This window comes from Falco peregrinus, chromosome 2, assembly GCF_023634155.1.
Source record: "Falco peregrinus isolate bFalPer1 chromosome 2, bFalPer1.pri, whole genome shotgun sequence".
In the NCBI taxonomy this organism is placed as follows: Eukaryota; Metazoa; Chordata; class Aves; order Falconiformes; family Falconidae; genus Falco; species Falco peregrinus.
In genome coordinates, this window is record NC_073722.1 from 86,036,375 (window position 1) to 86,050,640 (window position 14,266).

At 44.5% G+C, this 14,266-nt stretch overlaps 1 protein-coding gene across 24 annotated transcripts in view; it reads left to right on the forward strand.

Annotated features, from left to right (window-relative positions):
* The window catches only part of FBRSL1 (fibrosin like 1), a 547,946-nt gene that overhangs the window by 236,775 nt on the left and 296,905 nt on the right, over positions 1-14,266 (forward strand). For 22 of the 24 annotated variants that reach the window (XM_055795612.1, XM_055795613.1, XM_055795625.1 and 19 more), the window contains one exon: positions 8,517-8,618. The exons of the other annotated variants lie outside the window; for them this stretch is intronic. In XM_055795612.1, coding sequence (XP_055651587.1) covers positions 8,517-8,618 — 102 coding nt within the window. The remainder of the gene's footprint in view (positions 1-8,516; positions 8,619-14,266) is intronic. 24 annotated transcript variants of the gene reach the window in all.

The window sequence follows — 14,266 nt, forward strand, 5'->3', positions numbered from 1 at the left end:
ACTGTTGCTGATAGTCTTGGCCTTGGCCAGCAGTGGGTCTGTCAGAGCCCACACCAGCTGGTTCCAAGTCAGACATAGGGGAAGCTTTTGGCAGCTTCTCACAGAAGCCACCCCTGCAGCCCCCCAGCTACCAAAACCTTGCCGTGCACACCCAAGACATTACCCCTTTGTCCCTTGCCTGCCCCTCCAGACAGCCCTGAGGGCACATGGGTGCTGTCCCTTCAGCCTGTTGAGGCAGGCAGCTTTTAGCTGAATGGGTCAGGAATGCTGTTTACCCTTCACCAGCCGAAGTCTCGCTCCTGCACGCAGGCTAGCTAGCTGAAACCTAAGCGGGTCTATGCTGACACAGTTTATCATCGATGTATGTCAAACCCAGATTTTCCCAGCTGTCTCCTACCATCTGCCAAGTACGGCTGGGGGCACACAGAGTGCAGTTTGCTATGCAGGCCTGATGGCAGCTGTAAAATCGAGCAGTTTTGCCTGCTTAAGCACCAGCTCTTTTCCAAAATAAGCATTAGCTCTCACATCGCAGTGAGCCTCCTGATCCTGAGAGTGCAGGCCATCGTGGGGAAGCAGTGCTGGCTCTGCTCTGCAGCCGAGGCCACCTGCCAGCCGAGAAGCTGTGAAAAATCTTTGCGGCAGTTCCATTGCATCAGTTGAGCTGCAGAAAAGCCAACCCTGCTACTCCTTATGGCCTCTCCGTGCTGGGCACTAGTGAAAAAGGCTTCTCCAGTCCCTGAGGGCACGCTGCCCGAAAATCGTGAGATCAGATGTAGTTTCTCTCTGGTTTGATATGGCACCAGACATGGAGAAGGGTCTCTTGGAGAGCTAAAGCTGAACTCCTTACAGGGTGTTACCCTGGCTAATCAGAGCACCATATAGCAATTCTTTCAAAAAGTGTAAAGGCAGTTGACCACAGCAAATGAGCTTGGTTTTCATTTGTTTCCAAAAATGGAGGGTGACCCTCATGCCTAGTTGCAAGCATTAAGATGCAAAGTAGCTTGTTAATGAGTAATTAATGTTGCTCCAGTACCTGAGAAACTAACAATAGCTTTCGAGTATCTCGATTTTCCAGTAATAATACTTTTTATTACAGTAAGTTGTTGTACTTGCCTTCCTGGAGCAGCTGACTCTGACAGCCTCTAAGCACAGAACTCCTTTGCTAACATTAATTCAACCTCTCTGTATACCAGAGAGAGGTAAAAATTAAGCACCGTGTTACAGACTGCTCAACTGCAATACAGGTCATTGAAGTAACTTATCCAGAGGAAACAGGTAAGCCAGGATTAGAAACCAGAAGTCTGCATACCAGCTAAATGTATAAACGCTAACCTTCTAAACATCATGTGACTTCCTGAATGAATGTTAAAAAAAAAAAAGGACAAATTTCCTCCAGTGTTGTGACACTGCTGCTGTTTTCTTCTTCATCACCGTAAGTAAAAATGGACATGTCATATTTAAAATGAGTTATAGCTGATCACTGATCACAGCATCCACAGCAGCACCACCCAATTAGAAAAACTACTCTAATCTAACCTGATGCTACTGTCATTTTTTAAAATGAGTCCTACTTCAATCATAAAATCCTTAGACCATAACATTGCTTTCTACGCCATATGTCCTTATTTAGAGGGAAAAAAATGATTGTACCCTTAATTCAAAGGGAACGTTTCCCTCTGAGCCAGAACTCAATAAAATGTATCAAAAAAATTGTGGAAAAGGGCAAGCAAAGAAAATCAAATTGCAGCGTGTGAAACGATTTAAGGAGGGACCTGGGGAATACATAATCTCCGAACTGCCAAGTTAGAGCAAGTATAAAATATACAAACAAGCCTGATATTTTTCCCAGTTGATCTCATTATGAGGTATGCTTGGGATAGATAAATTTTGTTAGAATGCATTAAGGCTGGATTTTCAAGGAAACAAGTCAGAAGTAATGCGTTTAGCTGATTCCACCTTGTTTTGATACATGGGCCTTTTCAGGTTTAAAGTAGTACATTTTTAAAGCTAAATGGTTTGTTTTGTTTCAAGCATTAAAACCAGAGGCAACTGGGTGACTCCCCCCCCCCCCCCCCCTGTAAAACAGACGTTTGTAATTTCAGCGTGCTCTTTAATCATTGGGGTAGAGCTCTGTGCGGTATGTTTCACTGCCACTTATTGTTGGTTGCTTAAAATACACTGAACTAGCCTTGAGTGCAATCCCTTAACAGACTGTTTCATCCACAAGTAGTACTTTTTCCGAGTCTCCAATATATTTTAATTAAATTGTCCATTTGTATTTATTAAGGCAGTTTACTGTCTCCTGCTGCTGAAAGCTGCTACTGCTGATAGTCTACCAAGAGAAACATGAGCTTATCTGGGAGCTGATAATAAAATGCGAGCATACGTTAGCAAGAAAGTCTTCCCAAAATACTGTTTAACCATCATTTTCATGTTTGTTGGGAAGGGGACAGGGCATGCAATTAGTTTTGATAAGATTTTGAAACAGTTGCTGTTAACGATTCTTGTAGCTGTGGGGATTCATAGTCTTTGTTAGTATGCAATGTCTCAGCAGAAAATTTTTCTTCCTTAGACTGACCCTATAGAAACAGTTGAAAAAGGGTGCTTTGGCAGAGCAGATGATAAAGTCATTACACACTGATGAGATGTAAAGTGGCATTCAGCAGCATTAGTTTAGATAGATGAGCCACAATAAAGTGGATTCATCCCTATCTCTGGTGATCTGAAAGCTTGGACCTAAACTCTGGGACTTGGATGCCTCTCAACTGCACCTACTTATCTCCAAGTAGCTTCTGCCAAAATAGATTTGCCATGAAGTCAGTAAATCCTAAACCTGAAGGTTGTGTTTGGTCTGTCCGTTCTCTCAAGACAAATGAAGGTTGATCTTCACAGCTCTAAAAAGGAATTAAACTTTTTTTCTCAAGAAGTTAACATGTTCCTGAAAGGAGGCGGCTAGGCTCAGTGCTGTGTGGAGCTCTTTGCCCTCTCTGATCTGGAGGGGCTGCTTTGTTTTTATGGGACCATTCCCTGCTCCCAGGTGCAGCACAGATTAGGTGAGCATTGTGACTGCCATTCCTGCCAGTGCCTGTCCACTGGTGGAGGTGAGAGGATTAGTGGATTAATAGACCCATCTGAGCCACCAGAACGGGCATCTCTGAGATGAATATTTTAATTACGTCTCTCCCTGAGGGCACTGTTTTCTGTCTTGCCTTCAGAACAGCGCGGAGGGAGGTTGTTGGGATTTTCTTTTCCCATTGTGTATGCACACAAGACCTGTTTTGTAAAAAGCAGGCATAAGCCCAAGCAACGGCAAGAGGTTTAAAATCAGACTGCTGTGACTTTAAGAGTGAGAAAAAAACTGTTAAGGAAGGAAAATAAAAATCCCACAGCCTGTTGTAGCAGCTGTAGCTTCAGATCGTGTGGAAAATGAAGGCAGATGATTCAATTTGGCCTGTGCCCCGAGTACATTTCCAAATGCTTCTGTGTGTGCGCAAGATAATGAACAAATATATTGAGATGGCACAAGATCAGTCCGAGTTTGCCGCTGCACAAGCCGTGGAGCTCCCAGTAGGAGCGCACTAGCTGTGCTGGGTTAATGGGGGTGAGGGTCGGGAAGCCCAGCACCTTTCAGAACAACTTAAGAAAAGAATTTGTCTCCTTTTGCCCCAGGCTCCCCGTGGCACTCAAATGGAGCTTCTGATAAATCGAAGTGTATTTATTAATAATGAGCAGGGGCAGCATGCTCGTGATTTGAAAATAGGTGCACCAAATAAAAATGTGCTTTCCTCTGACATCGGAAAAGCTTAAGTAAATGGAGAGCAAGCTGATCTATTATGATTAAAAAGCAGGGCCTGAGAGTCAGCGTAGTGGTGATGAAAAAGCCCTTTTAGGGAAGCAAGACCCATTCTGCCCATTCATGTATTCCTCCACCCCTGCCCCACAAGGAGAAATAGGGAGGGGGAAGTTGTATGGGAGAGATGAAAAGGCAGCAGCAGTCCAGGATAGCAGAACTGGACTTTAATGAGAGCTGGAGTTATTACCGGAATGAGTTATGATAGTTAATCATGCTACATGATGTCCAACAGCGCAAGGTTCATAATTCTTGGCTCCGAACGTGGCTTGGGACTGTCCGCGAGCACCTGCAGCATGCAAATTGATCACGGCCTTACAAATCCTCTGTACCTTGCCCCCAGTCATTCCCTGCTGAGCCAGCCCAGTCTGCAGCACTGGCCCGCTCCCACGGACCTGGAAATGGCGTCTTTCATGTTCTCAAACACGGATCTGTGGTTTCTGGCAAAAGCTGAACCGTAGCTATTGCAGATAGCCAGGACTGCCCATCACCAGCCGTTCTCCGCAGTGTGTGGTGCTGCCAGCTGTGTTATTTAGCTTGCGGGAGGCTACACTGGTCTGGTTTTTAAGCAGCCTTGGGTTTAATTAATGCTTTTGGGGAATTCTGTTAACTTCAGTGGAGAAGTAGGCTTTGCCTGAGTAAAAGCTGAGCACCTAATTAATGTTTTAGTGAATACTTACTGATGTGAATGTCTTGCTGACTTAGGATTTGGATGAGGACAGGTTCTGGCCTTTGGAAGAGGTAAATTACCAAGTAACTTCAGTTGTCCCCTTGTGCCTCTTTAGTATGTTCCAGCCTAGCTGTTCTGAAGCGACAGCAGTCAACCTACGTTTAAGACTTAGAGATTCCCTCCCACCTGCCATGAGCCCCGGGAGGTGAGGCTGAGGAGCACCTTTCCAAGGCGCACTCTTGCCGAGCTTTGGGCATTGGGGTTATTTTGAGACTTTCTGCTTCTCAGATGACGACAACAATATTTTGAGCCAGACCTAAAGGCAACATGCAAACATACTTGGATTTGGCCCACAAATGCTTCTACCTGCTGTTTCCCCAGTTTCTGTTTCAGCTCTGTTACTGTGGCTGGAAAACACCGTCTGGCAGGGCCTGGAGAGGGGCTGACGCTGCCGGCGGAGCAGAAGACAGCAGTGGGCTGAGTGGCTACAAACAGGCAAAGTCATGAAGCTGGGGAGGGCGTTCCTTCCTGAACACTGCTGGTTAGTGATTTTAATGCTTTTCTGTAACTGTAGAAGGGCAGCGTTTTCCAAATGGGAAGGCAGCCTCTCTCAGCTGGTCCTCCCCTTTCAAGCCTACGTTTAGACAGGTTATTTGGCTCCTCCACCTGAGGTATTTAATAATGATCGCTGGTTTGCTCTAATGTGTGTGTAGGTCTCCAGCAGTAGGTTGTACAAGAGAACAACATACATAGCGTGTTTTACGTATGAATTTGGGGTGTTGCTTGTCTGGGTCTGTGCCCAGGCAGCTGTGACACCCCTGGGCTGGGGCTGGCAGCGCACCTCGCCTCTGGCCCAGGGAGCCTTTGCAGACTCTAAAAAAGCAGTAACTTTTCAAAGGGAGAGCAACAGTAGTTTTTATAGTAAAGCTCAATCAGGGAACATGGTCGGGAGGAATTTCAGCAACTCAAGGAAAAGCACCCAGAGAAAATCACTAGAAATCAAGCAGCTAAGCCGCAAGCAACTTTGGGAAAGAAGCTTTTGACCAGTTTGCTAATACCCAGGTCTGCAGAGAGTGCCCATGAAACCAATGCATCCATTTAGCAGAACAACTTGTCCTCCTAGTTGGGTCCTGCATGTGGCTCATTAGGGTAATTACTGATGAATTAAGGCAGCTTGGCTCAGCACTCAGGCTGCGGGTGTGCGAGCTCCCCTGCTGGCAGGCAGCAGGTGTAAATGAACAAGATCTGTCAAAAAGGCTGATGACCCTCTTAATTCACAGCAGTAAACTGGGGACAGAGGTAGTGCAGCAAGTTTAATAATTGATATTTACTTGGAAAGGTTAATGGCAGCAGTGATGCTTCTAATTCGCTTGCCCATGCAAGACCTTGTCAGGTCAAATTGTCTCAATTTGTTACTGTGGGTGTAGGTGTAGCTTTCATTTAATGAAGTTTGGAGAAAAGAAACAGGTGGTGTTGGGAGCTGACTGTAACTCAAGAAAAACAGCAAAAGGTTCGAGTATGGTAACAGGTTGAGTGAGTCTGTGCTAACTTTAAACAGCTGGCAGTTTAGTCCTTTTGAATAAATTCTGGGGAACATTTGTGCTTGGGAAGGTGAAAGGATTTGGAATGGTGTAATTTATATTTCCTTTAATTTGCAGCCATCTAGGAGTTATTTAGGTCAAAAGCGTAATAATTTTGACAGGCTTTGTGTTCCTAGGTGGGAATGGTAGGGGTATGGATCAGAAATCAGAAGTCTGTAGAATTCAGTCGGTATTTCTGTACTGTATTTAGGGAGATTGTAATTCTGTCCTGTAATAATTAAGTGGTTCCTATTTAAGGGAGAAACAAAGCCCCTGCTGCATGTCTGGAAGCTTTGAAATTGGCTTTGCATCCATGATACTTTACATCCATGAGTTTCAGAAGAGCTGGATGATGACTGGGGATCAGTAGAGCTGGGTTTTGAGTAAGTGTAGGAAGATCCAGATGACGGAAGAAAGCTGGTGCTCCAGTATTTTTGAAAGGCTGTAATTAATATGGGGTATTATCATTTGTCGTATTGGCTTGGCATCAATCCTAGGAAAGATAATGGAATAGCTGAAATCATAGTTGGTTAATAAAGACCTAAAAAAGAATAAAATAAAATGAAGAACAATCATTTTATGTATTTAGAAAAAATATTTTATCAAATATACTTAATTATTTGTGGGATTACAAATCTGATGGATAATGGCCACTGTATTGATGTAGTTAGTTATATTTCTGTGCTTGATGCTGTTGGCCTGTTTTATTAAGGAACCAGATGACAATGTGGATTCAACACAGTGAATTCTAAGTGGATTGTTTCCTGCCTTTATACCTGATGCTGGTAGTTGCGAATGCAGGCTCACTGTTGGTTGGAAATGTTTCTAGCAAATCCCAGCAGGGATTACCTCTCGTTGCTGTTGTTTGAACATTTTGATGTAGGAGCAAAGATGAAAAATCAGTCTTGATAAAAGTCTGCAGGTGCGCAACATATTGGAAAGGTGGTTTACAATGAATGAGATAAGACACTGATGCTGAGAGTGGTGGTTGTGTGATGAGGTGGCCATGAACAAATTTGTATTTCTAACACTTCGATGTGGCTGTGTCTAAAAGTCTTATCCTGAGGAAGAAAGTGTATTGATGAGGTGCAAGGTGGCAGAAAGGCATGCAGAGTAAGGACTTCAATCAGAAATGCACTGTTGCTTGAATGTGAGCATGATCCTTTCCCTGTTTTTTTACTGCACAAGGCTATACAGGGCAGTGTGCTCCAGACGGGGTGAGTACTGGAGCTCATTCTCTTATGTAGTATCCTGAATATTGTGTTAGAATATTAACAGACCGTGGGACACTTACCTGGCAGCGATACCAAATGTCTGTGGGTGTGTAGTGATCAGCTCCCGGGGCTCAGGTTGCAGTGCCTGCCCTGGGGCAGCGTGCCCACCGAGCAGGGTTCCTGGTGCTGCTGTGGCAGGGCTTTTTGAGCGTGCTAGGGTTGTGCTGGAGCACCGTGAGGAAACCCTGCTAGATACTGAGACTGCAAGGATATAGGACAGAAAGAAACAAGGGGATTTTATTGCCATTAAAAGTACCAATTTGTACAAGCCGACATTTTAAATAGTGTAATTTAAATGGAACCAAACTGATATGAATAGAACCTATTAATAAATTAAACACTTCTTTCCACCCAATATTTCACAAGGGAATTAGCAGAATAATTTGTTAGTAAATGAGCCCAGGAATGAGGCTGTGAATGACATATCTATCCCATCCTTCTCCTCCCCCTGTAACACTCTTTGCAGATGTAAGCAGAGAGTTGCTGTGGTTTCAGACATTGATGCCTCTCACTTACGTACAAACAGGAGCACAACTTCAAGAGAAGGAAGAAGGTTGATGTAGTGGTTAGAGAACCAGCCTTGACTGTAAGAGTTGATCGTGCTCTGCTTCAAATTGTGCCTGTTATCTCAAGCAAGTTGTTTCAGGCCAGTGTCATTCATGGTATTTAGGCACCTGGCCGTCATGCCTGTACCGAGCTCTCCGTGCACTCACTGGGGGTGGCCCCGAGACACGTCTCTGGACTAGGAACTGGAGACCTGGCCGTTGGGTTAGCGGTGCCCAGCAGCAAGCAGCAGTACAGAAAAGCCGGTGTCACAGCTGGGCTTTGCTGGTAGCAAAGGGTGGAAGCAGTTTGTCAGTCCACCTCCTTCTTGCATTGGGCCCTAGGACTTCGGCACAGCCTTGCCTGCTTCCAGGAGTGCTAAAAGCACCTCCTCCCTCACATGTTAGTGAAAGGGAATGCAGGCACATGCGGTCAAGCACAGGTTCAGAGAAGCCCCATGCATTCCAAAGCATCCTCTCCATGGTGCTGTGGGCGTAGGAGCGAAACATTGACTAAACTGCTGTCGGCAACCTCGGGAACAGGTGGCAGAGCAGTGCTTGAAAAATCTCCTTTTTCCCCCCTCCTTCTTCTCCCTCTAGATGAAGGTCCCTACAAGCAGAAGTGGCAGAAATAGCGAGGAAGACAGCATCAGGGAGGCCACAAGCTCTCAGCGGAGCAGCTCAAGGGACCGTCTCAGTGATGTAAGTACCATTCAGGAGAAAGCATCGCTTCATTGCAGCAATTCCCGCTGCTGACATGGCTTTTCATAAATCTTGCTGAACAAATGTTGGCATCCAGAGGTCACTGTGTAATAACTTTTTTTTATGTCATGATTGAGTGTTATGGCATAAGTGGTTGTGCTGCCTTGCAAACACTATAATCGTGGTGCAAATAATATGATAAGCAAAAGATCAGAGATGGGAAAACAAAATGGAATTGTTATTCCTCAGGGAAAAATGGCTTGATGTTTTGTTTTGTTTTCTCGAAGTTGTGTTAAAAAGCTTTTTACAGTATCTTTCGGTTTAGCTACTGCACATAATCATGTAGTTTGGGTGCAAAGTCAGTTCATCTAATTTTATGCTTCCTGCCTCCAAGATATGAAAGGTTTTTTGGGGAAAGCTGTCTTTCTCTCAGGAAATTTGATGGTACATTGAGTGAAATGTTATGATAAAACAAAAGCAAACGGTGCCTTAGTGTGTAAACACACAAATGGGCTTTTGAGTCACCAAGAAATCAATGGCAGTGCTGGGATAATTTTATATGAAGGCTTTTTGTGTTAGCAATTAGCATTTCGCCTTCATTAAAACATGATTTTTTACTAATTAGGACCTTTCCCGTTAGGAGAGATTTAAATGAAGAACAATAATCAAACGCTGGCACGAGCATGTCTGAAATATTAAATTTGCCATTTCAATGGCAAGCCACAGAAATCCCAGAGCGAGTGGTTTTCATGTTGAGTTCTATTAATGTAAAATATGCTTCATAACTAAAACCTGTCACAGAAAACGGCTCACACCAGCTAAATTCAATTGGACAGTTAATTTAGCTTTAAAATTGAAAACACTACCTCCGCTTCAGGATGCAAAAGGAAGCGGGGGGGAGAGCCTTTGATAAGTGTAATGTATTTGCTATTAAGGCTTTCAGAGCCCATTCTACAGGAGGAGAAGGGAAAAAATGGCTCCCACAAATGTGTTTAAAAGCTGAAAGTATTTATTAAAAATGTCAGCAGAAAAGTGCTTTTGGCAGATTAAAGCGGGATTCAGCTTGACAGCTCTGACAGGGAAATGTGACGGGGGAAAATTCTCTCTACATGTTTGGAGTGTGAATGGGGCGCTGTAAACAGCCGACGCAGTGGGAGGAAGAGAAAAATAACGTGTTCTGTGATGTGCTTCCAGGATTGTGAACCCACACGCCGTGGTGGGGAAAGTCAGTGAAGGGGGGGGACCTCTGGACAAATCACCTTGCTGTGGGGCATCTTTGACTGTGTTATTAGTCAATAATTATTGTAATTTTATGTATACTTATATTTATGCGATTCTCTCCCTCCCCTTGGCCACTGGTGACAGGTATGTGAGCAGGGGCACCGGGTAGCATTGCTGTACCATAATGTGGGGCCGCAGGAGAGGAATAACATGTTCAGACTTGGTGATTAGCGTAGGTCAAAGCGTTAAGTGGTCTTGGAGACTTTTCTTGTTAAGCCAATGCACTTCCAGTTTTTTTCTCCTCCGTTTCCTTTGCCTCCTACGTTGCAGGCTGAGCCTGTAGGAATTGAGTCTGAGCGCCTAATTCCTGCAAAATCTTCAAAGCTAGTTCAGCAGCCAGCGAAATTCAGTGGGAAACAGGCACTCCATTCTTTTTCCGTCAATGGGGACATTTGGGCAGTGCCTGAAGGCCAGGGCACACTTCAGAGCTTTGCTGAAGCTGCTCTTGTGACCTGGCAACCCGTTGCAAATGAGAATTTTTCAAATTAGTAATTAAACAGTTTGAAAAGTAAGCTTCATGAATCACAGAATGCTCTTCGTTCATTATTTGACAAGTGCAATTTAGCTTTAATCACGTATAACGCTTCCTTGTGTGCTAGTAAATGTTCTGTAGTCTATTTAGTGACTGTCAGAAAGTCTTAGAAAGTCCCACGGGTACAACTGGATGGTTTTCCCCATTTGCGTGTGAAGGAATAAGGCAGCAGAGTTTTTCTTTTTGTAGCGAGGGCGCGGGGAAGGGGGGAGAAGAAGACAACATGCTACAGAGTGTCGATTCCTGCAGGATTCTCTCTCCAGCCCTGCCCGGTCCCTGCACAGCTCTGAAGCTGTACTTCCCAGTGTGCTGTTTAAATAGATGGTGTGTAGCTGAACTGATGCAACCCCTTACATGTGGCACTGAGGATTAAAAAGCCACAGGGCAGTAGGGACGTAAAGGGAAGGCAGGGATGCTTTTTCCTTGTGGTTAGCAGTTACAAATCGAGGCTCTAGCACGTGGCTGTGCTGGGGTGGCTGCCTGTCCTTGCAGATGGAATCGCTGTGGCAGGAGGCACCTGGGCTGTTTCTTGCTCTCCTGCTGTTTCTTCGTGCATTTGGCCTTCAGGAGTGGTTTTCGTGCTGCCTTTCCCTCCCGTCTCCTTCCCCATTAACTTGGGCGAACAATGGAGTAAATGAGGCGGGAGGTGGCAGGTTTGGCTGCTGTACGGCAGCACACAGCAGGTGTGGTAGGAAATACGTGTATGAAATGTGGGCTATAGTAGTCAGCATTGCCACCTTAGGAGCACTGGAGTCCTCCCCCCAGCTTCCTTGTCGGTCTCCATTTAGAAGGCACTATTATGAGCAGCTTAGCTCCTCTGGGAGGCTTGTTCCTTGAGGTTACTTATTCAATGGGACGCCAGCAAGTTGTTCTTTATTTACATTAATGCATGTCATTAGTCTCTAATGGACCATGAAGTCGAGAGGTGGCCTGGTCTGTCGTGGAATAATTGCACTCTAAAGAAAACTGAAGCAAATGATTGATTATGTCTTGCACGCACACACACAGAGCCATCGGTCTGTCCACAACAAAACCCAGAGCATTTTGCTGCTGCTTTGCCACAGTGAAACTTCAGTGGGGAGCGAGTGCTACAGCTTCACAGTAAGACAGCAGTTGTCTTTTATAGTACATCTTTCCAGACATTACACTGAGTGCCATTTATTATGGGTCATTGGGGGGAAAAAAGTGCTTATTGTGATCCAGTGAAATCATCTCTGACTGCAGAGGTTTGATTTGTTGAGGCTGGTCTCTTCTTTGGGATGATGAAACTCCGGAGCAGAAAAGCAGAGTTTTAGCCCAGGCTTGCACAGCGGATGGTGTGGTGTGGGGGAGGGGATGGGAATTTGCCTCTTGTTTATGTTCCCAGTGTTGATGTAAAATTCCCTTAAAATCTACTCCAAAGCTGACATCCCTTTTACACATGTACTCTCAGGTCTTCTACGACCAACACAGAGTCAACAGCCTTTTTCCAAATGGGATTTTCCTCTGCTGTCTTTCACAGGGAGGTAATTGGAAGTTGCCAGAGAAGTAAGAGGCAGATAAGCCATATTGCTATTTTGTTGTGTTGACCCAAGGAAAAGTGGAAGGCTTGGGCATTTTGTTTTGTTTTTTCCCCATGTTCCGTAATTGTCCTAATCTCTTCTGATGTCCTGAACAGTCCAAAAATCCACACAGAGCCTTGTATAATGGCTTGAAAAAAAGGTTTTTATCTTTTTCTTGACCCATCAGCTTAAGAACTGCCTGCTTTTTAATGGATTTTCTCCCTCACTAAATTGAATGGATCGTCCCTCATTATCATTTAAATAGAAGCCTCACTCCCTGTGAACATGGAAAATTTGAATGTGGTAGTAGAGCTGTGATAATTTGAAATATTCGGAAGGTGGGGGCAAGGAGGGGGAGCAGGCGGCAGAGTGCAGAATTGCTGAATGTAATTGTCATGGATTCTCAATTTTGTTGCCACAAGATGGGAAAATAGACTAATAATTGTCTTCCAACCCTAGTAGAATAGTTGCCCTAGTTAGCTGAAGCTAACACTCTAATTGTCATGGGGGCACAGAGATGAATGAGGATGTATGCAGGGCACAGCCAGGGCTAAATTGAGTGATATACTAAGGCAAAGAGCAAATTGGCAATTATTGGCCCAGCTGAAAAGGTTGGCAGGTGTGCTGCTTTCTCACGAGCCCTTAGGGGGAAATTGGAAATATAAAATATCGACCATAAATACTCACTGATTAGGAAATATGTTGCAAGAGGTGCTGGCCACTTAAGAGTCAAAACTCTCCTTTTCAAGGGGTTGGCTTCAGCTGTGCATAGAGCCAGCAAGCGCTGCTACTAAGTTGTTCAGAGCTTTTTCCTCCCATCCCCCATCCCCCAGGCTATCTTTTCTAATTTTCCATCATCCTATCCTCATATGTTTGTTTGTTTTTCTTTAAACATAATAAAGTCTTTTAGGAAAGTCTTTTAGGAAATGCAGAGATTTTCCTCTCTCTAAATGGTCCTCGATAAGTGTTTAGCATATTGTATAGACTGGATATAAAATTCTCTTTCTGTTAGATGAATACAAAATAACTTCTGTGATTTCTAATTCAAACAGTTCACTGTGATCTGCTTTTCTTTGTGTGCCATCACAGGCACTATCACCCCCTTCCCTCCTGCTTTCTGTACCACGCTTCCCCTCCTGGGGCAAAGGGATTAAAGCAGCAGCAGGGTACAAAGCTGCAGGTCTGTTACGTGTGCCTCAGGCTGAAGTTCCTTGCCAGAAGCATGATCAAATGAGCCTCTGAAGTGAGAATTGGACCACAGTCACACCACAGGTCCATATTTATCCACTTTGCAAAGTCTGGCATGTTTGGGATGCCTGGTCTTGGCTCTGAGCAGGCCAGTGGTGGGACAGCATTGCCTGGAACAGCTCTCAGGCCAGGAACACCTCGGTGCGGTCGGGATGTTACTGAGCACGATGAAGGATTTTTTTGGAAGGCCTGGCATGGCAACATGTAGACTGCAAACTCTTTGTGGCACATGCTGCCTGTTGTTCCCCCTGTATCACACACTGGAATCTGGTCTGCAGCTTGAAGAGTGCAATAAAAGCATTGTAGAGCTTAGCGGAATAAAGATAGCAACAGGATAGTTTTAAGACCCCTCCTCAAACCATGAATCTTGGAAACTGGTTTGCATATACATGCAAAGATTATGAAACCCATCAAGTCACGTTCTTCTGGAGGCAGAAATTCACATCTCTTCAGCATGCTGTCTACTTTTTATACTACTTTGTGTGTCTTGAAATACTGCACGCTTGCATGAAAACTGCTGCAGGAGAAATTATGAGCAAAGTTGTAATGACTTGCATGGAGCTTCAGGTACTAGAGAAAGAAAGTCTGGAGAAGGTTTTGTGAAGTTGGCTGAGGGATGGTGGTTTGAATGGGAGCAGCACCCATGCATGTTCTGTGTATTTTGGAAATGTGAGGGCTTTTATTGTTGTTCCTGGTTAACTATATGCAGTTTGTTTGCTGGTTGCTGGCCAGCAGCCATCTTTCCTTCTGCTCTCTGTGGCCATCAGCTGCAGGAATCTAATGTCTTGGTTGGAAGGTGTTCTGCAGCATATCAAGTCAGTTACAGATGTTTAGACCTTGTGTAGTTTGATGTCTTACTGAACTGATTTTGCAGTATTTCCAAGCATAAGCCCCTTTGTTTATCCAGCATAATAAAATAAGTGAATTAAAAGAAGGAACACATTCACGTTTTGCCTGACATCCATATCATTCATCATGCATTGTGGTTATCTTGTCAGGTCCTGGTTTCTAATCTAAGTGAACATCAGATGCACTCTGTGACCTTT